The sequence below is a fragment of the Sodiomyces alkalinus genome (assembly GCF_003711515.1).
Source record: "Sodiomyces alkalinus F11 unplaced genomic scaffold SODALscaffold_10, whole genome shotgun sequence".
Taxonomy (NCBI): domain Eukaryota; kingdom Fungi; phylum Ascomycota; class Sordariomycetes; order Glomerellales; family Plectosphaerellaceae; genus Sodiomyces; species Sodiomyces alkalinus.
Genome location: NW_021167088.1, coordinates 1,001,534 through 1,021,144, shown reverse-complemented (window position 1 = coordinate 1,021,144; position 19,611 = coordinate 1,001,534). Strand labels below are relative to the sequence as shown.

The window sequence follows — 19,611 nt, the reverse complement described above, 5'->3', positions numbered from 1 at the left end:
CATCACAGGCCAGTACAACGGGCCATTCCTCTCCAGGCGCCGGCAGAGGTCAGGCTGGCGCTCCCACGAACGCAACCAGCAGTCCTACCCTCCGAAGACCCCGCGTCGATTCAGACTCGTCGGGCACCGGCTCCGGGCTTCAGTCATCCGATAGGCACCCGCAATCTCCAGAACAGCTGGGGAAACCCCATCCCAAGCGGTTCAAGTCCGATTTGACCGACGCCCAACCGTCCGCAAACCCTACCATGTCCGGCAAGATGAAGGGCAAGCTTCCCGACAGGCAGCCCATCGACCTGACCCAGCAGACCGCATTCCGGCCCTACGCCGGCGCGAAGAAGCTTGTCATAAAGAACCTCAGGACGTCGTCGACCGATGAACAGAGCGAAACATACTGCAATCGCACGGAACAGGAACTCAGGGAAGCTCTGGTCGCCATATTCAGGCAAGAACCGTTGCGACTGTCTCTGGAGAGGCTTTATAGGGGAGTCGAGGATATGTGCAGGCATGGCAGGGAGAAACATATATACACCCTCCTCTACGACGTCCTCGAGACTCACCTGCAAAGCGACGTCTGGCAAATCGTCTCCGCCGAATTTGGTTCCGACAATATTGAGATGCTGCGGGTCGTGATCAAGCAGTGGCAGCTACTCAACAGGCAGATTGTAAGCTGATATGTCTTCTCCCTGTTGGTTTCTCGAACTTGATCTGTGCTGTAGCTCACCATGGCTAAAAAAAAAACCCAAAAACCCTCGCCGCACAGGTCATCGTTCGATCCATATACAGTTACCTCGACAGGACGTATGTCCTGGGGGACAAGTCGCTATACTCTGTTAACGACTTGACGATTGCGCACTTCAGGAAGATGCTGTGGGGCGAGAAGACATCGCTGTCACCCTGGGCCCGATGTGTGGCTGCCGTTTGCGACATGGTTGCCTTTGACCGGGCAGAAGACAAGCGCTTCGATTCCGGACTACTACGAGACAGCATCATGATGTTCCATGTCCTCAGCATATATCAAAAGTCCTTCGAGAAGGCTTTCCTCAGCGACTCGAAGAAGTATTTCTTCCACTTCGCCGAGGAGAGAAGCGCGTGGAGCCTGAAGGAGTATATCCTAGCCTGCACAGAGTTCCTGGCCTCCGAGGGCCACCGCTGCAATGCGTATAACTTTGACACCACGACAAAAAAGCAACTCCTCAATTCTGCGCATGACATCGTGATCATAGACTACACGGAGAAGCTCCTGAACCCCGAAAGTCTGGCCAAGCTGTTGGCGGAGAACGAAGTGGGCTCGATGAAGGCGCTCTACGATCTGCTGCGGCTGTCTGGGATCCAGATCAAGCTCACGGTGCCCCTGACCGAGTACGTCCAACGAGCCGGCGCGGCCATCGTGGGGGACACCGAGAGGGGCGACGAGATGGTTATGAGGCTTCTCGAGCTGAGGAGATCTTTGGATATCATCGTCAGGGACGCTTTCGGGGGCGACGAGAAATTCGTCTACGACATCCGCCAGGCCTTCTGCGCGTTCATGGACGACCGACAAGCCACCTCGGGCTGGCCGACGGGCACGTCCAAGATTGGGGAGATGATCGCCAAACACATCGACCTTCTACTGCGCGGCGGCATCAAAGCCCTCCCCAAGACCCTGCTTTCCGACCACAAGGACCGTGCCGCCGCGGAGCAAAGCGGCCAGTCGAGCACAGGAGACGAAGACGCCGAGCTAGACCGCCAGCTGGATCAGGCTCTCGAGCTCTTCCGGTTCATAGAGGGCAAAGACGCATTCGAAGCTTTCTACAAAAAAGACCTGGCCCGCCGCCTGCTCATGGGCCGGAGCGCCAGCCAAGACGCGGAGCGGAACATGTTGAGGAAACTGCGAGACGAGTGCGGTGCTAACTTCACCCGCAACCTCGAGCAGATGTTCAAGGACCAGGAGATCGCCAAGGGAGAGATGGAGGCATTTAAGGAGCATACCGCCAGGCTCGAGAGCCAACCGCCTGTCGATCTGCAAGTGATGGTCATCTCCGCCGCCGCCTGGCCGAGCTATCCCGAAGTCCGACTCCGCATTCCCAAGGAGATCGCCAAGGAGGCGGGACGGTTCGAGCAGTGGTACAAGCACAAGCACGAGGGCCGGAAGCTCACCTGGGCGCACTCCCTGGCCAACTGTACCATCAAGGCCATTTTCCCCAAAGGCACCAAAGAGCTGTCCGTCAGCGCGTATCAGGCGGTGGTCCTCGTCCTCTTCAACGACGTAGGTCTGGACGATTTCCTCAGCTACGAGCAGATCAGCACCGCCACGGGTCTCCAGGGGGGCGACCTCGACCGGACGCTGCAGTCGCTGGCGTGCGGCAAGGTGCGGGTGTTGACCAAGCATCCCAAGGGGAGGGACGTCAACCCGACGGACACGTTCACCATCAACAAGGCCTTCTCGGACCCCAAGATCAAGATCAAGATCAACCAGATCCAGCTGAAGGAGACGAAAGAGGAGAACAAGGCGACGCACGATCGCATCGTGGAGGATCGCAAGTACGAAACGCAGGCAGTCATTGTGCGGATCATGAAGGCGCGCAAGACCATGGGCCATAGCGAACTGCTCGCCGAGGTGTTCAACCACACGCGGAAACGGGGGCCCCTGGATCCGTCCCAGGTCAAGAAGATGATCGAAACGTGAGTACTGGCCCTTCGCCCTTTGGCCATTGGCCGGGGGCTCCCCTTGATAAAGAATACGATCTGACTAGAACTAGGCTCATCGACAAGGACTACCTCGAACGAGAGGGAAATATGTATCACTACGTGTCATAGGCATATGGTTTCGCTTCATGTTTGTTTTGCTGCTGGACACAGGCTGGACTACGTAGTGTTTCGTTTTCTCTTCATTTACTTGTGTGCAGGTTTTGGGAGAACACACTCGGGAGGGAAGACATGAAGAGCATAACTCCTCTCCCTGACATGCTTTACCTAGGACAGAATGCGCATGTAGGTTGCAGGAGGATTATGAGAAACGTCCAGTTGCATCGGACTGAAGCATCGACTTGGTTGGATCTCACGAACAAGGTGCCGGTCTTATGTAAGCAACCCGACGGCGGGGGGGTAGGGACGCAAGTCCCGTCCTATTCTCGAATTTTGACGGTTATCGATAAGATTAGATTTTCAGCGTCTCCCATGGCGGAGGCACACCGGGCGAAAAAAATCCACCACCACCATTGAAGGTGGGAATACCTACATATTTTTGTGATAGTTCTCTCGGTCGCAATCACAAGACGTACGGCGCTTCCGACTAAGCAGCAATTAACGTTGTATAAAGAAATTCCTCCCCATCTTATATACCCGAAGAACCCGAGACCAAAGAACTCAAAAGACAAAGCAATAAATACCCCGAACGCTATAAAACAACCCGACGTCAAGATGCCCAAGTCAAGACGGAATCGCGTCGTGGCCATGACGCAGGTGTCTAAGAAGACACGGGAGCAGAAAGACAAACTCTTCAACACCATCCGCGAGGCTGTCCCGCAGTACCAGCACTGCTTCGTCTTTGGCGTCGAGAACATGCGCAACACCCACCTCAAGAACGTCCGTCACGAACTCTCCGATTGCAGGTGCGTTCTTCTCTCCCTCTCCCTTTAGTCCTCGTCATCTCCTCATCTCCTGCGCCTTCCTCCTATACCGTGATTTCCCATATGTCAAACCCAATACAGTCGTGTGCTAATTACGAATATTTTCGTTTTCCACTACACAGGCTCTTCTTCGCCAAGACAAAGCTCATGGCCAGAGCCCTCGGCCAAACCCGCGAAACCTCGCTCCTCGACGGCCTCGAGGATCTCACCCGCTACATCAACGGCACGGTGGGCCTGCTCCTGACAAACCGCGACCCGGAGGCCATGCTCTCCTACCTCGACTCCCTGAACCCCGTCGACTTTGCCCGCGCCGGCGCCACCGCGCCCCGCGACTTCATCGTGCCCCAGGGCGTCGTCTACGCCACCGGCGGCGAGGTGCCCCGCGAGCACGACGTGCCCATGGAGCACAGCCTCGAGCCGGAGCTGCGCCGCCTCGGCATGCCCACCCGCATGGTCAAGGGCCGCATCGTGATCGGCGACGAGAACGCCCCCGAGGGCCAGACGGAGGGGGGCTACGTTGTTTGCAAGGAGGGCCAGGTGCTGGATAGTCGGCAGACGAGGCTTCTGAAGCTCTTTGGGGTTTGCTTGAGCGAGTTCAGGGTCAAGGTCCTTGCGTAAGATTTTTGCTCCTTTCCTCTCCTCCTTTTCTTCTCTTTCTTCCCCTTTTCTTTTCTGTCATCGTTCCCCTTGCACACGAAATAGTAGCCCGCATACCCTCGACCAAGACGGTGCTGACCCAACAACTACAGATATTGGAGTGCCTCCACGGGCAAAGTCACCGAGGTGAACCCCAACGCCACGGAAGATGTGCAAGAGGCTAAGGATTCCGATGAGTGAACCTTGCCCGCGCTTTCTCGGGTTCCGGGTTGAGGGGCAAAATAGAATGCCCAGGGATTGCTCGTTCAGGAAGGAAAGTGATACCATCACGTAGAGTCTATATGCGGCGTTCGGAGTTTGTACAGGGTTAAAAGCATTGTCGTCTTCGGTTGTTCACTCATCTCTCTTAGCATCGACGTGGTGGATATAGTGACGGGGACAGACCTCCAGGACATCATCCTGTACGAGCTATGAGATATAAACTAGCTGAATCGAAAAATTCCCGGCCATCCGTGTTCATACACAGCAACAGAAGGAAACATAGTAATGGTACATGTCGCTCGCTTCCACTCCAAACTCTTTTTGCGTCGTTACCTCAGTAGGCACAGAGATCCTTACCTCTGACCTTACCTGCATTCACGCCAAGTCCCGGGATTTCGATCGAATTATTGCTGCAACTGCAGCTGCGGTATGACCCGCTCCAAGCAGTAAAACTTGTTCACAAGATGGTCGAAGGTCATCGGGTTACCTTGTTCATCAGTCTTAAAAATTGGCAACGCAGGGATGCCCACCACAGGGCTGAAATGTTGCGGTTTTGCGATCTATCGCAGGCTTACCCGACCGAACGGTGGGGGATTATCTGAAGGGAATCCGTGTACTGATCGTATAGATACGACAGACGAGATGCGGCTTGCGAAATTCGGCTTACCCCTCAATTGGCGAGCCGAGAAAAGAGACCAACGGAGAGACAGATGGATGATGAAAGTTAAAACGAGAAGGAAACCCACCACAAGGCCTTCGGTGGGTGGCAACCTTGCTTAGTAGCGGCGTAGCTTTCGAGGGTCCTCGTAGCCGCCCTCAAATCCTCGTTTCCGGCTGTCGTCGTCGCGAGGGCGGTCATAGTCTCGGGCACCATCTCGGTCGCGGACTCGTTCACGATCGCGATCGCGTTCTCGGTCCCTGTCGCGATACCCACCTTCGCCTCTGGGTCGGATGGGCTCCATATTGCTCCCCGTACGTCGGCCGCCATCCCGGTCGCGATCACCGAACCGGTCGCGAAATCCGCCGCCAGGTCTATCATCGTGTGAGCGGCCGCCTCGGTCAAACCCACCCCCGGAGAAATTGCGATCGCCCCGATCGCCGTGACCCCCGCCACGCCCGCCAAAGCCGGGCCCGGAGGGTGCATCCCTGGGAAATTCGTTAGGGCCACCGCGGAAACCCCCTCGGCCCCCATGGCCGCCCCGGAAGCCGCGGCCGCGGCCACCTTCAAACCCGCCTCGGAAGCCTCCGCGGAAACCGCCATAGCCCCCGGGACCCCCCATAGGGCGTGCCGGGAGGGCTTTGGTGTAACCCCTGCCGCCGAGGCCGCCACCGAGGCGACGAGGTAGCCAGCCCTTGACCGTGCGGCCACGCTCGACGTCTACCTTGATACGCCGGTCTTTGATTCGGATTCCATCGCAGGCTTCCAAAGCAGCTACTCACCGCCGCGCCAAGGCGCATTTGTCAGTAAACTTTACCTTGGTTGCATATACCTCTTGGTTTTGGTCCGTGTGGACAGGGCAAAAAGGCAACAAGGGAAAAACGGCCAACAAGAAGGAAATAAAACAACATGTAACGAGCCGAGAAAACGGGCAAGGCTTGAGGGCCACGTGACATCTCGAGTAGACAGAACACAGGCAAGCCTGAGGGCCATGTGTCTGGGCAAGAGGACGAAAGCACTAAGCAGGCCGAGTCTCGTCATGGGAAGGATGGTTCGGTGGTGTGGTGGGTTTACCTCTCATGTCTCGTTCTCGCTCAAACACTACGAAAGCGTATCCCCTGTGGGGTTTCCTCTTCTTGTTCTTGGATTTTTCATGTGCATGTGTGTCAGTGATGATGCGAATCTGAAGTTCACAAAGTCAGCGGATAATCCAGTGAGATAGGGAGATGATAGCCAGTCGCTTCGGTGGGGTGGCATACGCGTTCAATATTCCCGAAGCGCCCAAATTCCCTCTCGAGGTCCTGCTCGTTCGCCTCATACGAAAGTCTCGCAACGACCAAAGTCTTGAACGCGTCGCCACGAATGTTGGGGTCCTCGTGAGGTTTGACTGCCAGATAGTATCCGTATCAGCATATGGGCCATGTCCCTTTCCAATCGCGAAGACCAAGACCTAGGGAGAACACAAGGTGGTCAGGATGTCACGTACAGTTTTTCGGCCCTTCGGTGAGGAGTCGCTCCATCTCAGCCTTGTGCCCAAGCTTCTTACGGTCCTTCATCTGCAACCAGCTCTCGGTTGGCACGTATCCGTCTTTATCCTTGTATTCGTGGAGCGCAGGCAAGAATTGCGCCAAACCACTGACGGGTGCTGTGCGCCTCTTCTCGGGCGGTTGATCAGGAGCTGGAACCCATCGCAGAGGAGGGCGCGGCGCGAACAGCGCCAGCAAGTTAGGCGGGAGCTTGTCGGTCATGATCGCCTCTTCGAAGGGTCCAAAATATAAAGAAGAATCAGCGACCTAGAGGATATAATGACCACCGGCGAAAGAGGCAGCTCTGAGTCGCGCAATGGGGAAAGTGGATGACCCGGTGAAGTGGTCAAAATCGCGTCGTGAGGCCTCAGCACATTATCATTATTTCCCGTGACGAAGGGGAAAAAAAACCGACAACAGGGAACACTGGGGCGTCGGGAGACGGAAGGAAGCCTGCATAATGCAAAGCTTGATTCTGATTGGTCTGATTGTGCGATATATGGAACATACAGAAGGTATAGGTTTCTGGTGCTTGGTACCTCGACCGAAGTTCTGCCGTCAAGTGACCGACCGGGTCGCATGCGCTTGGTCCAGCAAGAAATCTTGAGCCTCCATCGCGCTTTGTATGCCGACCTCCAAATCGGTTGCCTTTTGTACGCCAAACCGAACATCATGACGGTCAAGGCACTCAAGGCTCTGTCAACAGGCCGGGTATGCCCTCTATAATATTACAGCATTGCAAATCATTGCAAAAAATCCACTGACTGACATGTTGGTGTAGAATGGCCTCGGTGCCTTCATCCTCCAATGCAAAAAGATGGACTTCCACTTCTGCGACTGGGCCGGGAGTTCCAGGGGAATGAAGTAAGTCTTGCTGCTATTGCTGTTTCCCCCCGATTTGCAGGCTCGGGATTCCAGGTAGATGTCTTGTTCTGACACGCCATGTGCTTCCCAGCGGTTTCATCAAGTCGCAGCTCGCCAAGTTCGCCGCAGCCCATCCTCAGATCGAGGTGACCGTTTCTCCTCGTCCCTCGAGACATCCCATCATTGTCGGTCACTATGTCAATGGTCAATCGAGGTCGCTGTGCGTCAAGAATATGCAGCCCCTTGAGATCCTGAAGATGGCCGAGTCCCTCCGCGATACCAACGGCGAGAAGCTGAAGAGGATCAACAAACCCGTGTCGAGCATCAACCCTAGTGTGAGAGGTGTCTGGAGTCCATATCACGGAAATGGTATGGCTGTATAACAATATATGAGGATTGGATCGGACGAACCGTACGAAACGTACGAAACTGGACTCGAATTTATGGCCCTGGAGAACAAGGGAAAAAGGGGGCGGCCCATACGACGTTCCACCATCAGAGAACGGCATCTCTGATGCTTGTACACTACTTCATAAATTTCATTTACAAACAAGCGTGGGATATACCCTCGGCAAGATATGTTGCGAGGTTCTAGCCACGTGGGACCACAAGCGGTCCCTTGGATGAGATTTGCATGTACGCAAAAGCTTTTATTTACTTTTTTATTTCGTTCCTGCTCTTAGGGAATCTATTTTGGGGTTCATGAAAGGTAACGGAACCCTGTGGGCGGATTTTCAAACCCTTGCACTGGAATATCCCTTCGCGCCGGTACGTTTTGTTTCTCGACTCCCCGACCGATTTACTGGGTGCTGTTGATAATGTCGACAACTGGCCATCTAAATCAGCTTCCATTGCCCGGTATAAAGGGAAGACGAATGGAAATGGGGCGGAAGGGGGGTAAGAGGACATTGGAGAGAGAAAGAACTTACAAGCAGGCTTCAGACTGGCACCGCCGACAAGGAAGCCATCAATGTCAGTCTCCTTGGCGAGGTCGCGGCAGTTCTTCTCGTTGACGCTGCCACCATAGAGAATGCGGGTCTCATCGGCGACCGTCTCGCTGACCTCCTTCCGGAGCCAAGCACGGATGGCGGCATGGACCTCTTGGGCCTGCTGGTTGGTGGCGACCTTACCGGTGCCAATGGCCCAGATAGGCTCGTAGGCGATGACGATGCGCGTCCAGTCCGAGACCTGGGCCTTGAGGGCGGCGAGCTGCTTGCTGACAACGTCGACGGTGATGCCCTGCTCGCGCTCGTCGAGGCTCTCACCGCAGCACCAGATGACGCCGAGGCCGTTCTCGGTCGCGAACTTGGTCTTGGCCGCAACGACCTCGTCCGTCTCGCCCAGGATGGTGCGGCGCTCCGAATGACCCAGGATGGTCCAGGTGGCACCGCTGTCCAGGAGCTGCGATACGCTGATCTCGCCGGTGAAGGCGCCGTTGGGCTTGTTGTAGACGTTCTGGGCGGCCACTTCGACGTCCTTGCGCAGGCTCTCGCGAACGAGCGGAAGGTAGAGGGCGGGAGGGGCAATGACGACCTCTGTCCGTTTGAGTCAGGCGTGTGAGCGGGTATCCCATGGGTGTTGGGTATTGGGTATTTGTGTATTGGGAAGCAAGAGAAGCGGGGGAACGATGGATGGCGCTTGGGGAGCGCAGAAAACATACCGGCGTTGGGGTCCAGCTGAGCGTCGTTCAGGTTCTTGACAATCTCCTTGATGGACGCAACGGTCCCGTTCCTGTTGAATTCCAAACGCGAGTCAGTCCTTCGAACTACTCTTCCTAGATAGCCATGACGCGTTTGATGTCCGCAGTCGGCCAGTTCTTCTTCCGCTTCTTCTTCTTCTTCTTCTTATTTTTCCTTTTCTTCTTTTTGTATGTTATGTTTTGGGTATATCCCCAAAGCATCATCCATCCCGCTTCTGCCCCGCACTCACATCTTGAAGTTGCCGCCGACGAAGAACTTGCGAGCCATGATGGGCAATATGTTGACGAAATATTAGTCCAGAGGGGGGTATTGGCTATAGCAGGTATCCTTGGAGTATGAATTATTCGGATGCTGGACAAGAGATTTTATGTGTAAATAACGCAAAACAAGTCAATTGAAGAATTCAGAGGTAGAACCTCGGGTCTCAATGTAGCATTTCTCATTACACGCATGGGTACTGTACACTACCTACCTAAGGTACGGATAGTTCACTTTCCAAAGACGCCGTGGCGGCACGAAGGCTATGGCGGGGGTGTGCCTTCCTGGGATGGGCAACGGGCGGGGTTCTGCTCGCAAGAGCGAGGGGCAGTCGCTGAGATCATTGATAATTTAGGTACGTACCCATGGGTGCAGCAAGCTCAATGGCTGGGGGCGTATCTTGCCGAGCTCCGATAATGCCCCGGCCCAGAGTCCGGAAGGTGAACACATACCTTGCCTGTATTCAAGTCCTCCGTACGTCAATTCTTATTATTATTACTCATCCCACTATCGTTACCTCGAACATGGTTGCGATGCTATTCCCTGATCGAAAAACCTAGCCGCTCGAAGGAGGAGGGTCTGATCTATGCCGCAGGCGCTCATCATGGAGAAAACCCTTTGCCACGCTGTTGTTATCTGAATTCAAACTACACTAGATCCCCTGGTCGACGGGAACCTTGGCTGAGTGTCCATTGGCTACCCCAGGCCTGATAGCCTACCTTTTATGTATGTCTCCGTCTACTTGTCTGTAACCCCAGATCATTGCCTGGGTCTGGGGCATGCACTTCTTTGTTCCAGGACAAGCATAGAGTCGCCGTTACCAGTTTGGTTTCTTATCACATTAGGTTGTCCTGGGGCTTCCCAGTTAAGTCATTAATTTATGTGAAGACTAAGGTGATCGAGGTAGGTAGTTGGAGATCCGCGATCGGGTTACATAACAGCTTGATAGGTAGGTAATGCCTAACGGAGTGGTTGAATTCAGTCGCACCTGATAAGGCCGACCGACCTAAGAGCGGTCTGTTTCCCCCGCCGCCCTCTTCAACATTGATCAAATGTTCTCCTAACTCGACTCCTTTTGCCCTGGCTTCTCGCGATATTTGATGCTCACATGACCAATTACAGGCATTGTGCATCATGATTTTATTTCTCTCTTTTCAACAGTGCGCTGCTTGGTTTGTGGTGTTGGCACTTATATATCTCGGCCTCTGTCTTGCATCGCCTCTACGAAAGGTCCCAGGTCCTTGGTACACCGGCTTCACTGTGCTCATCCTGCGGTGGCATGAGCTTCGCGCAAACCGGACCCGATACGTCCACTCCCTACATGCCAAATATGGACCAGTTGTCCGGCTCGGTCCAGCCGAGGTCTCCTTCACGTCTTACGAGGCTATCAAGGAGATCTATTGCTCTCGCGGCAGCGGCTATGACAAATCCGAGTTCTACGACCTCTTCCGGGTGTTTGGTCGCAGGACCATGTTTAGCACGTTGTATAAGGAAGAGGCAAGTCCGACACGGCGGTTGTTCGTTGTTCTGTGCTTGTCGTTGTTATCCATCAGTTACCTTAGTTAGCTAGTTCAACCGATGTGCTAACTACTACAAAGCACGCCAAGCGAAAGAGAGTTTTCGCAGATCGTTATGCCAACAGCAACATCATGAAGCCGGCTTCGCTGGGTGGCATCCAAGAGAGATCGCGAAGATTTATCCAGTGCTGCGAGGCTTCTGGCACCGGCAGCCATGATATTTTCGTACGGATATGGACCCCCGCTGCTCCCGCCACCCTGCCATGGGAGAATCCTGGCTTCAACTTCTGACATAACAAGCAGATGTCACTCCATGCCTATGCCTGTGATTGCGCCACTTACCACCTCTTTGACCCCTACGGAACCAATTGCCTCCAGGACGAAGCAGATATGGAGATGATGTCGCAGATTACGGGAGACGACAGTCTACAAAGTGAGTAACGTAACCTACCCTCGTGCACCATCCAGTCCCGCCGCCCCCGGGTTTCGTCGACCACATAGCCAACGCGCGCATAACCAATGGTCAGACCGCCTCATTCAACACTACAGTCCGACGTTGCACAGGATGCTATCAGGCATAGTGGACCTCTTTGCAGAACCACGCGCAACCCCGCTAGCCGACAACTTTGCCATGGCCGCAGCGAGGGGACCCGAACCTTCACCCTTCACTCTCCTTAGCCGCATGCAGGAAAAGTCGGCTGCCGGCAGCCACCTCGACCAGCTCGACATGGCAGCAGAGGTCATGGATCACATGGTTGCCGGCATTGACACAACGGGCGACGGATTGTGCTTCCTGATGTGGGAACTATCGCAGCCGCGGTCATTTAGCTTCCAGGAGGAACTCCAACGTGAACTCCGGGCGCAATGTGTCGCAGATGACGCGCATACCGGCTTTGACAACCTGCCATTCCTCGATGCCGTGGTGCAGGAAGGACTTCGATGCTTCCCGCCCATTCCCATGTCGCTCCCCAGGCGCGTCCCGGCAGATGGCCGAACTATTGACGGCTACGATATTCCCGGGAGCACCGTAGTAAGCTGTCAGCCTTTTTCCGTGCACAGGGTCCACGACGTTTTTCCGGATCCAGATACGTTTAACCCGGAGCGGTGGTGTGAGGCCGAGGGCGATGCCGAGAGGAAAAGGGTCATGTTCGCGTTTTCCAATGGCGGACGTGGCTGCGTGGGGAAACAGTACGTGATATTGATCAAACCTTTGCCGAGATGCCGCAATCATCAGATGAGGTGATGAGTTCTGCGCCGAGGAATCCTGTTAACTGACATTTCATCATGATGATTCAGCCTGGCGTTGGTCGAGATGAAGACACTATTGAGGGATGTGTACTCGCGATACACGACGCTGCCATGCGACACGATGACGGCGGAATCCATGGCGATGGACGATCATCTGATATCGTCGAGGCCACTAGGCAAGAAATGCCTGTTGCGATTCATTCCCCTCTCGGAGAAGCATGAATAGTTAATGAGAGAGGGGGCACACTGGATAAGGTACTGCAAGGTGGAGAATGTTATGTGATGAGGAAAATTCCCGCAGTTCCTTCCAAGAATGGTGACATTTGAAGTCATCGATGCCGGTCTTCGTATGGAGGTTACCTCGTGGCCGCGACTACCTTACCTGCTCCGTACGGCGTAAGGTACTCCGTGATCCGTAGCCGGTATCGAAGTTTCTGTTCTTCTCAAACTTCCGAAATTTCCCAAACGGTCCGCCATGGCCCCAATTTTAGCACGTATCCGTAGTACTAAGAAGTATATTTCGAACACGAGGAACAATTATTTACTCGTAATCCGTGGGTAACAATGGGAGGACTGAGGAACTTGGATGAAATGGTACAAATTGGTACCTTAGGTCATGGAAAGGTACAATTGCGCTGCGTATTTGTACTCTGTACTCCGTCCTTGTCCTGCCAGCAAACCCCTGAAATTTGATCCAGGTTCGTCTGGCCGGCCACAGCCGAACTGAACGGAAATAACCTTCGGGGAAAGGAGTTAATAACTGCCTGAGTGTACGCAGCAACATGCCGTCACAGTATCAATCAGAATGTACTCCATAACAATTAACATTGTTCACTTCGCCGTCCACTTTCGAAATAGCAGCCTTCTGAGTCAGGGTTAATTAATAGAGAGAGGGGAAGGAGCAGGATTACGGTACTTCGGGTACGGAATAAATAAGGTAGGTGTGGTGAGGTAAGGTACCTTCCATAGAAACATGAACGTGGAGAAATTTTAACCAACGACAGGTTATTTACATGGTCCGTGTTGAAGATTACATAACAATCATCTCCGTAACAATTTTCTCGTTTTTCTTCTTCTTTCATTCTCCCCCCACGCCACATTCTTGGTCCACTTGACTTTAAAACTTTCTTCCTTCACCCACAGTTCACTCGTGCGTCTCTCTACCTCTAAATAAACCCCTTTCCCCCCTCGACTGCTTTCCAGCAACGTAACGTTATCCCCCTGCAACCAACGCAAACCACTTCCACGCTACAAAGTCATCAAAAGAATTGTCGGATTCATCCTGCTCTGACTTCCTCTGACGGTTGTCCAACTTCCCTTGAAACCTCCTGGTTTAAGCCTCTCAAAGCATCGCCATCTTCGCAGTCCTCAAGATTTCCGCTCCGCGCGCACGAGCGACTATATTTCCCCTCGCAGAGAAGGAAACTACACCCATAGTTGGATCTCGAGGCACGCAGCTGTTTATGTATCAGCACGACCAGGCCGCCGTCATCAGACACCTTCTCCCACCCAAGCTGCGTCCGTGTCGTATAGAACGGAAGCCTCGTAGTCCCAACATCACCAACGCCACGTCAGTCGGCTGAGACCTATTGTACTGAGGAGTTAATGACTTCCCACCAGAACAGACGACTTAGTCCCATTCTGCCCCATGTTCATCAAAAAACCTCTTGAGCATTGAAGACCCTTCGTTGCTCTTCCCAATCCACTCGGTGTGCCTACCTCGACCACGACAACTTCTCATGTTATTCTAGTCGACCTCCAACCAGCACCTCGCAGCTTCGCTTCTCGACCTCGTCTCTGACACTTTTTTTACTCGCCTACATTCGCCTACGCGCTCTCCGTTACTTTATCTAGCCTCATTCAGCAGCCCCAATCAACCTTTCACTGCCGGTCTTCTCTTCGTACCGACCTAAAACACCGCAATCATGGCTCTCGTCAACGTCCGTCGCGATGTCAGCGATGCCTTCTATCGCTACAAGATGGAACGCCTCCAGACCAAGATCGAAGGCAAAGGCAACGGCATCAAGACAGTCGTCGTCAACCTGAGCAGCGTTGCTCAGTCCCTCGCCCGTCCCGGCGCCTACCTCATCAAGTACTTCGGCTTTGAACTTGGTGCCCAGACCAACATTGATCCGGCCGACGACCGTTGGATCATCAACGGCGCCCACGATGCCAGCAAGCTGCAGGACCATCTCGACGGCTTCATCAACAAGTTCGTTCTCTGCAAGAAGTGCAAGAACCCCGAGACCGACGTCAATATCAACAATGAACGCATCCTTCTTGACTGCAAGGCATGCGGCCAACGTTCCGAGGTCGATCTTCGCCTCAAGTTGAGTGGCTTCATTCTGAAGAACCAGCAGAAGAAAGGCAAGAAGGACAAGGCGGAGCGCAAGGCCGCCCGCCGTGCCAAGCAGCAGCAGACTGCCAATGGAGGAGGCAAGGAGAACGGCAGCAATGGCGCCAATGGCAACGGCAGTGGTAGCGGTGGCGATGGCTCTGACGCCGGCTCCAATGAGAACGACGACAATGCAGGCGGCAGCGACGACGAGTTCGAGAAATTGAAGAATGATGCTCCCGAGCTCAACGGCGTGGTCAAAGTCAATGAGCACGAATGGGCCGTTGATATGAGCGAGGAAGCAGTCAAGGCCCGTCAGGCTTCGCTTCCGGGCGAGTTTAAGCAGAAATTGCATCTGGGAGACGACGAAGACGAAGATGGAGACGGTGGACCCACCGTCTACGACGAGCTCGGCGCCTGGATTCAAGATCAGGCTCAGGAGAAGGGTGGCATTGACAAGGTCGACTCTATAGATATCTTTGTCAAGGCCAAGGAACTCGGCATTGAGGGAAAGCACCGTTCTGTTGTCGTGCTTGTCTTGACGCTCTTCGATGACAACATCTGCGCTCAGATTCCCAAGCGAGCTCCCATGTTGAAGCAGGTGCGTTATCATCCTTTCCCCTTTTCATCCTCGGTTACCCTACATGCATCCCAAGCCGGCACGCTAACCTCATATGTAGTTCGTCACCTCCGAGCGTCATGAGAAGGCCCTCCTTGGCGGTACCGAACGCCTCTTCGGCAGCCTTGCCACGCAGAACCCGAACGTCTATGAAAAGATCGTCAAGGTTCTCCAGCTGTACTACACGTGCGACTTGCTCAGCGAGGAAGTTGCCACCAAATGGGGCACCAGGGCTAGCAAGAAGTACGTCGACCTTGCCACCTCCAAGAAGGTCCGCAAGGCTGCCGAGCCCTTCCTGACTTGGCTGGCCGAGGCCTCGGAGGAGGAGGAATCGGACGACGAGTAGGCACTTTGAACCGCCATTACCTTACGTTTCTTGGGTCTTCTTTTGCCTCTTGGGGGCACGATTCGCTCTGTCTTGGTTGTTCTACGCTTCTTCTCCCTCGGTCTGGTTCGGCAACCCACGTACCACCGGGGTCGGTGTATTTCGTTAGTTGTATGTTTGGCATCTGCAAGATTCCTCTCAGCTCCGTCACTCCCTTCCCGCTAGTGCCGGTTGGTTCGCACCAACTGCTGCCGAGGAAAGGGAAACATTCAAGTCGAGAAAAAGCAAGAAAAAATTTTAACGTTTCGGGCTTAAGGGAGATTCGTCATGCCTTGCAAAATCAAGGGGTTATGGTAGCTTTTATTTTCTAGATTGACAATAACATAATTGCTACCATCACTACTCATCTCGTACTGCTGATGTCTCTGCTAGAATTAATCCCCCCTGGTAATCGATCGCGGCGTACCCACGAGGAATGGATGCGCGCTACCTGACGGCCTGTATCACGAGCACTTTGTCTAGGTACCTACTAATAATTGCTGAGCACCCCGCGTCGTCAAATTCCCGGAAACGAACAGGAAGCTAGTCATCTGGAACCTACGCTCAATTCTGCAGGAGTGTCTCGACAGGCACGTATCATCACAAAGAATACTTTCTGAACCATGGCGTCGGTCGTCACGACTCACTAATTATCTCGCATCTCTTGATCGCAGACTAGACTAGACGTACGTATCTTGAGCACAGAAAAGCACCGTTAAGTCTATTCCGTAAAGCCAGATTCATTCCTACTTGGCTCCCCCAACATCCCATCCCGAACCATACGACCTATTTAAAGAGAAAGCAGGTAACAACCCACGCCAGTTAGAAAAAAGCCCCCGTTAATAATCATCCGAGATCCCAACTTGACCCGTCGCCGCATGTAGAATCCCGGGATATAAACCACCACTGAACATACCGTGGTATCCCCAAGCCGAGAAAATCCACCCCTTAATTGACTACTCGTCATCTCCTTCGTCCAGTAGAACTAAGTCACCACATACCAACTTGGGCGGCCGAGGTGTCGCCCCAGGAGTAACCACCGTTGTCAACGACTTTGGTGGTCTGGTCCCAACCGGCATCGTTTTCCCCAGCAACACCGGAGTCCCAAGCACCAGGCATGGTGGAAGACTTCACATTAATATCATCACCCTTTGCGTCGATTTCATTACTAGTTGGCCCCAGATTCGTCGCCAAATCTTGCTTTGGCGAGTTGGATTTCAATGATTTCTTAGATCCCCCAGAGGCGTTGGACTGGCCGCTGCTTACGCCGATATTGTTGGCCGGCTCGGTCCAGTTGCCATCTGTGGCGGCTGCATCCCAGTTCTCTTGTGGATTGGTTGCACCCCACGGCACATCACCCTGCGGGTTTGTGGACTCCCAATTGTTGCTGTTGCCCCAGTTGTCGTTGTTCCAGTTCTTGTTCGCTTCGGGCGAGGCCTGATTATGCCAGCCATCCGCATTTCCATTGTCCATGCCATCTTGAGGGCTAGATGGCTGTTGTTGCTCGGGACGTGGGGACCACCTGAGGTCAGGATGCACGGCATTTGATCTGGAGATGTCTGCAGCACGGTTGGCAGCGTCCCGGTCATACATGGCCGGGCCTCGATTGTTTCTGCAACTACCATCCCAGAAGTCTTTCGTTTCTTGTCGTAATCCGCCCTTTTCAGGGCTTTCTGCGCTAGAGTTCGAGGCTTGGTTCAGTTTGGCGTATCGTTCGCGACCTGCCCGACTCCAGGGGTCTGGCCGACTTCCATACGAGTACATATTGACATTTATAGGAACAGAATTCTGATGAATGGTGTTAGCTCAATCCACGTTCTTTCAGGGAGATATTGACTTGTTATCGCGAACTCACCTGGCTAGGTTGAGATACCTGCTGTGCAATGCCAGAGTCCCGACCTTTACCTTTCTTCTTGGCCCTCTCAGAGGCCGTTTCTTCAACGGTTCCAGACCTCTCCTGGGGGGGAGGATTCTGAGGTGGTGATATCTCCTCCGTCTCACGTTCGGTAGGTTTATCTTGGGCCTGGGTGGGCTCGGCAGCAGCACCGGTGCCGGCGGGGGAAGGTTCAGCTGCAGCTTGGGCCGGCTTCGCTTGAGCTGGGCTTGGAGGTGCCATCATAGGGGGACCGAACATCGCGGGATAAGCGATTTGATTCCAAGGCGACTGATTCTGGAACTGGATGTTGCCGGGATTGGCAGGATGTGCGAAGCCGTAGAAGTAAGGGTTCGCCAGAGGATGGGGAGTGCCTATTGGCAGGGCAGATCTCGAAGGATCTCGACGAGGGTACAACATGCCATTGGGATTTCCGTACACAGGACCGTGATAGACACGAAGTACGTTGTGTTGTGCATCGTGAAAGGCGTTAGGTCTGGGGTCTTCCATTCCTTCCATGGCATGTTCGACCTGCAGTATCTCGGCACGAACGGGCATGATGAGATTTGGTTGGCGAACATGATGAGCAATCAAAGCCTCGGGTTGCACTTTGCCCGCCGCCTGCCTTTTTTTTGGCCGATTCTTTGTCTTACTCTTCTTCTCGGACACGGCCTTCAAGGCCTCTGTTTCGGTGTCACTCAGAGGTCCTATATTATTGTCGGAAGCTTTCTGAGCGTTGGGTTGTTTGCTGGATTGGTTGCTTTTCTTAGACTTGCAGGACCGGCTTGACTTCGAATCTGCAGTCTCGACATCAGGCTCTTCTTTGTTCTTTGCATTATCTTTGGTCTTTTTCTTGTGCTCGGACTCCTGGTCCTCATCTTCAGGGGATGCATCAACCGGGATGTCTCCAGAATCGCGAGACCGTTTTTTCTTCGACGATTTCTTGTCCTTCTTGGAGGCCCGAGAGGCCGTTTCATCATTAGGCCCAGATTCGGAAGTGGACGTGTTCGCATCAGAAACATCAGCTTTGTTCGTTCCTTTCTCTGTCACGTACGTCAGAATACTATGTCCATTTTTGTGGGGGGAAAAGGGTTGAACTCACGAGGAGAGTCCGTATGGGAGGACTCCGAGGCGTCCTCGCCCCCCTCCTGATTAGAACCCGTATTCTTAGTTGAAGAGTCGGTGTCGGATGTGTCTCCGGTGTTAGTGGTTACTTCTTCCGAGTCTGTAGTCTTCTTGAGAGCCGATTTAAGGGGTTCCTTGTCAAAATGGACCTTCTTCCCTTCAGCGGGCTTCTTCGTTTCGGCGGCTTTCTCCTTGGGGCTGCCAGATCGGGGGTAGGTAATCTTGATCGTTTCCTCTTCCGACTCATCGTCGGTGGAGACTTCGACGCGGAATCGCTCGCGTTGCTTGGTGCGGCCCTCATGTCTTTGGCGCCGTCTCTCGTACTCCCCAACATAGTCATCGACAGTAAATCCGAGAGCCCACTCGCAGATGGTGGGGATCCGTTTCTTGACCATTATTCTTGCCTGTCACTGTTTACCCCGTCAAGGAGTAAGGTGATTGAACGACAGACAATACAACGTAGAGCGGGTTCAAAGAACAATCAATTCCTTTACCTAGGTGGTTCCTGGGCAGTGGGAAACGGCGTAAGATATGGGAACTATGAGTCCCAATAGGCAAATGTGGAGGAAGATAATGGAAGGAAATGGATAATTGGACCGAGGCGAGATATATAGGGAGGGAAGGAAGAAGGGGGGAGACTGTTGAAGTAGGCAAGAACTAGTGACACATGGGAAATAACACTGAGATGTGAGGAAGGACCTACCAAAACTGTCCTGCGCGACTGACTAGACCCGTGATATCTGAAAGATTGTGAAAGCCTTTTATTCGTCTGTAGACCTAGCTCGTCACGACTACCCGGAACCCATGGTACGTCGATTGAAGAGCCAGGTAAGGTACCTTAGGCGGTGTAACTCAGGGATACCGCCACAATGTGAAGACAAGCAAGATATCAATCTCTCCTGGTGACTTGAAGCTCGAAGGACAACGAGAAATGTCTCTAGCTTACCATATGTATAGAGGTTCAACGTCACAAATCAACCTTCTCTCTCACTTACGGATGATTGATTCACATGTGTCTTCCCAGACATGGAAAAGAGAAGCAGGTGAGAAACTGTCAG

The 19,611-nt window shown here is 53.6% G+C and overlaps 9 protein-coding genes across 9 annotated transcripts; 5 read left to right on the top strand and 4 right to left on the bottom strand.

The window, feature by feature from the left end:
- Window positions 1–245: 245 nt before the first annotated feature.
- On the top strand, window positions 246–2,796 carry SODALDRAFT_282953 (cullin-4A; the record flags this gene model as incomplete). Its single annotated transcript, XM_028608373.1, has 3 exons — window positions 246–662; window positions 761–2,661; window positions 2,739–2,796. The coding sequence occupies 3 exons, from the start codon at window positions 246–248 to the stop codon at window positions 2,794–2,796; spliced, it is 2,376 nt and encodes a 791-aa protein (XP_028463766.1).
- Window positions 2,797–3,399: 603 nt separating this feature from the next.
- SODALDRAFT_283330 (putative 60S acidic ribosomal protein P0) lies at window positions 3,400–4,226 on the top strand (the record flags this gene model as incomplete). The annotated part of the gene is made up of 2 exons (XM_028608404.1): window positions 3,400–3,590; window positions 3,731–4,226. The coding sequence occupies 2 exons, from the start codon at window positions 3,400–3,402 to the stop codon at window positions 4,224–4,226; spliced, it is 687 nt and encodes a 228-aa protein (XP_028463765.1).
- A 661-nt stretch (window positions 4,227–4,887) lies between these two features.
- On the bottom strand, window positions 4,888–7,081 carry SODALDRAFT_55182 (RNA-binding domain-containing protein). The gene is made up of 4 exons (XM_028615473.1): window positions 6,611–7,081; window positions 6,384–6,511; window positions 6,199–6,307; window positions 4,888–5,898 (listed from the first exon to the last, which is right to left on the bottom strand). Exons 1-4 carry the CDS (start codon window positions 6,870–6,872, stop codon window positions 5,243–5,245), a joined length of 1,155 nt encoding a protein of 384 aa, XP_028463764.1. The 5' UTR covers window positions 6,873–7,081; the 3' UTR covers window positions 4,888–5,242.
- A 241-nt stretch (window positions 7,082–7,322) lies between these two features.
- Window positions 7,323–7,897, top strand: SODALDRAFT_320429 (mitochondrial 54S ribosomal protein L51; the record flags this gene model as incomplete). The annotated part of the gene is made up of 3 exons (XM_028609531.1): window positions 7,323–7,361; window positions 7,432–7,514; window positions 7,606–7,897. 3 exons carry the CDS (start codon window positions 7,323–7,325, stop codon window positions 7,895–7,897), a joined length of 414 nt encoding a protein of 137 aa, XP_028463763.1.
- Window positions 7,898–8,239: 342 nt separating this feature from the next.
- On the bottom strand, window positions 8,240–9,534 carry SODALDRAFT_381234 (triosephosphate isomerase). The gene is made up of 4 exons (XM_028615157.1): window positions 9,444–9,534; window positions 9,175–9,245; window positions 8,444–9,049; window positions 8,240–8,342 (listed from the first exon to the last, which is right to left on the bottom strand). Exons 1-4 carry the CDS (start codon window positions 9,479–9,481, stop codon window positions 8,314–8,316), a joined length of 744 nt encoding a protein of 247 aa, XP_028463762.1. The 5' UTR covers window positions 9,482–9,534; the 3' UTR covers window positions 8,240–8,313.
- Window positions 9,489–10,075, bottom strand: SODALDRAFT_381233 (hypothetical protein; the record flags this gene model as incomplete). The annotated part of the gene is made up of 4 exons (XM_028615156.1): window positions 9,489–9,565; window positions 9,687–9,806; window positions 9,836–9,924; window positions 9,990–10,075. 3 exons carry the CDS (start codon window positions 10,073–10,075, stop codon window positions 9,736–9,738), a joined length of 246 nt encoding a protein of 81 aa, XP_028463761.1. The 3' UTR covers window positions 9,489–9,565; window positions 9,687–9,735.
- Window positions 10,076–10,606: 531 nt separating this feature from the next.
- SODALDRAFT_337180 (cytochrome P450 3A13) lies at window positions 10,607–12,463 on the top strand (the record flags this gene model as incomplete). The annotated part of the gene is made up of 5 exons (XM_028612657.1): window positions 10,607–10,969; window positions 11,071–11,214; window positions 11,293–11,422; window positions 11,517–12,177; window positions 12,286–12,463. 5 exons carry the CDS (start codon window positions 10,607–10,609, stop codon window positions 12,461–12,463), a joined length of 1,476 nt encoding a protein of 491 aa, XP_028463760.1.
- A 1,454-nt stretch (window positions 12,464–13,917) lies between these two features.
- SODALDRAFT_381232 (hypothetical protein) lies at window positions 13,918–15,914 on the top strand. Its single transcript, XM_028615155.1, has 2 exons — window positions 13,918–15,173; window positions 15,253–15,914. Exons 1-2 carry the CDS (start codon window positions 14,163–14,165, stop codon window positions 15,535–15,537), a joined length of 1,296 nt encoding a protein of 431 aa, XP_028463759.1. The 5' UTR covers window positions 13,918–14,162; the 3' UTR covers window positions 15,538–15,914.
- Window positions 15,915–16,225: 311 nt separating this feature from the next.
- SODALDRAFT_352808 (hypothetical protein) lies at window positions 16,226–18,965 on the bottom strand. The gene is made up of 3 exons (XM_028613610.1): window positions 18,531–18,965; window positions 17,411–18,471; window positions 16,226–17,343 (listed from the first exon to the last, which is right to left on the bottom strand). The coding sequence occupies exons 1-3, from the start codon at window positions 18,946–18,948 to the stop codon at window positions 16,546–16,548; spliced, it is 2,277 nt and encodes a 758-aa protein (XP_028463758.1). The 5' UTR covers window positions 18,949–18,965; the 3' UTR covers window positions 16,226–16,545.
- Window positions 18,966–19,611: the final 646 nt, after the last annotated feature.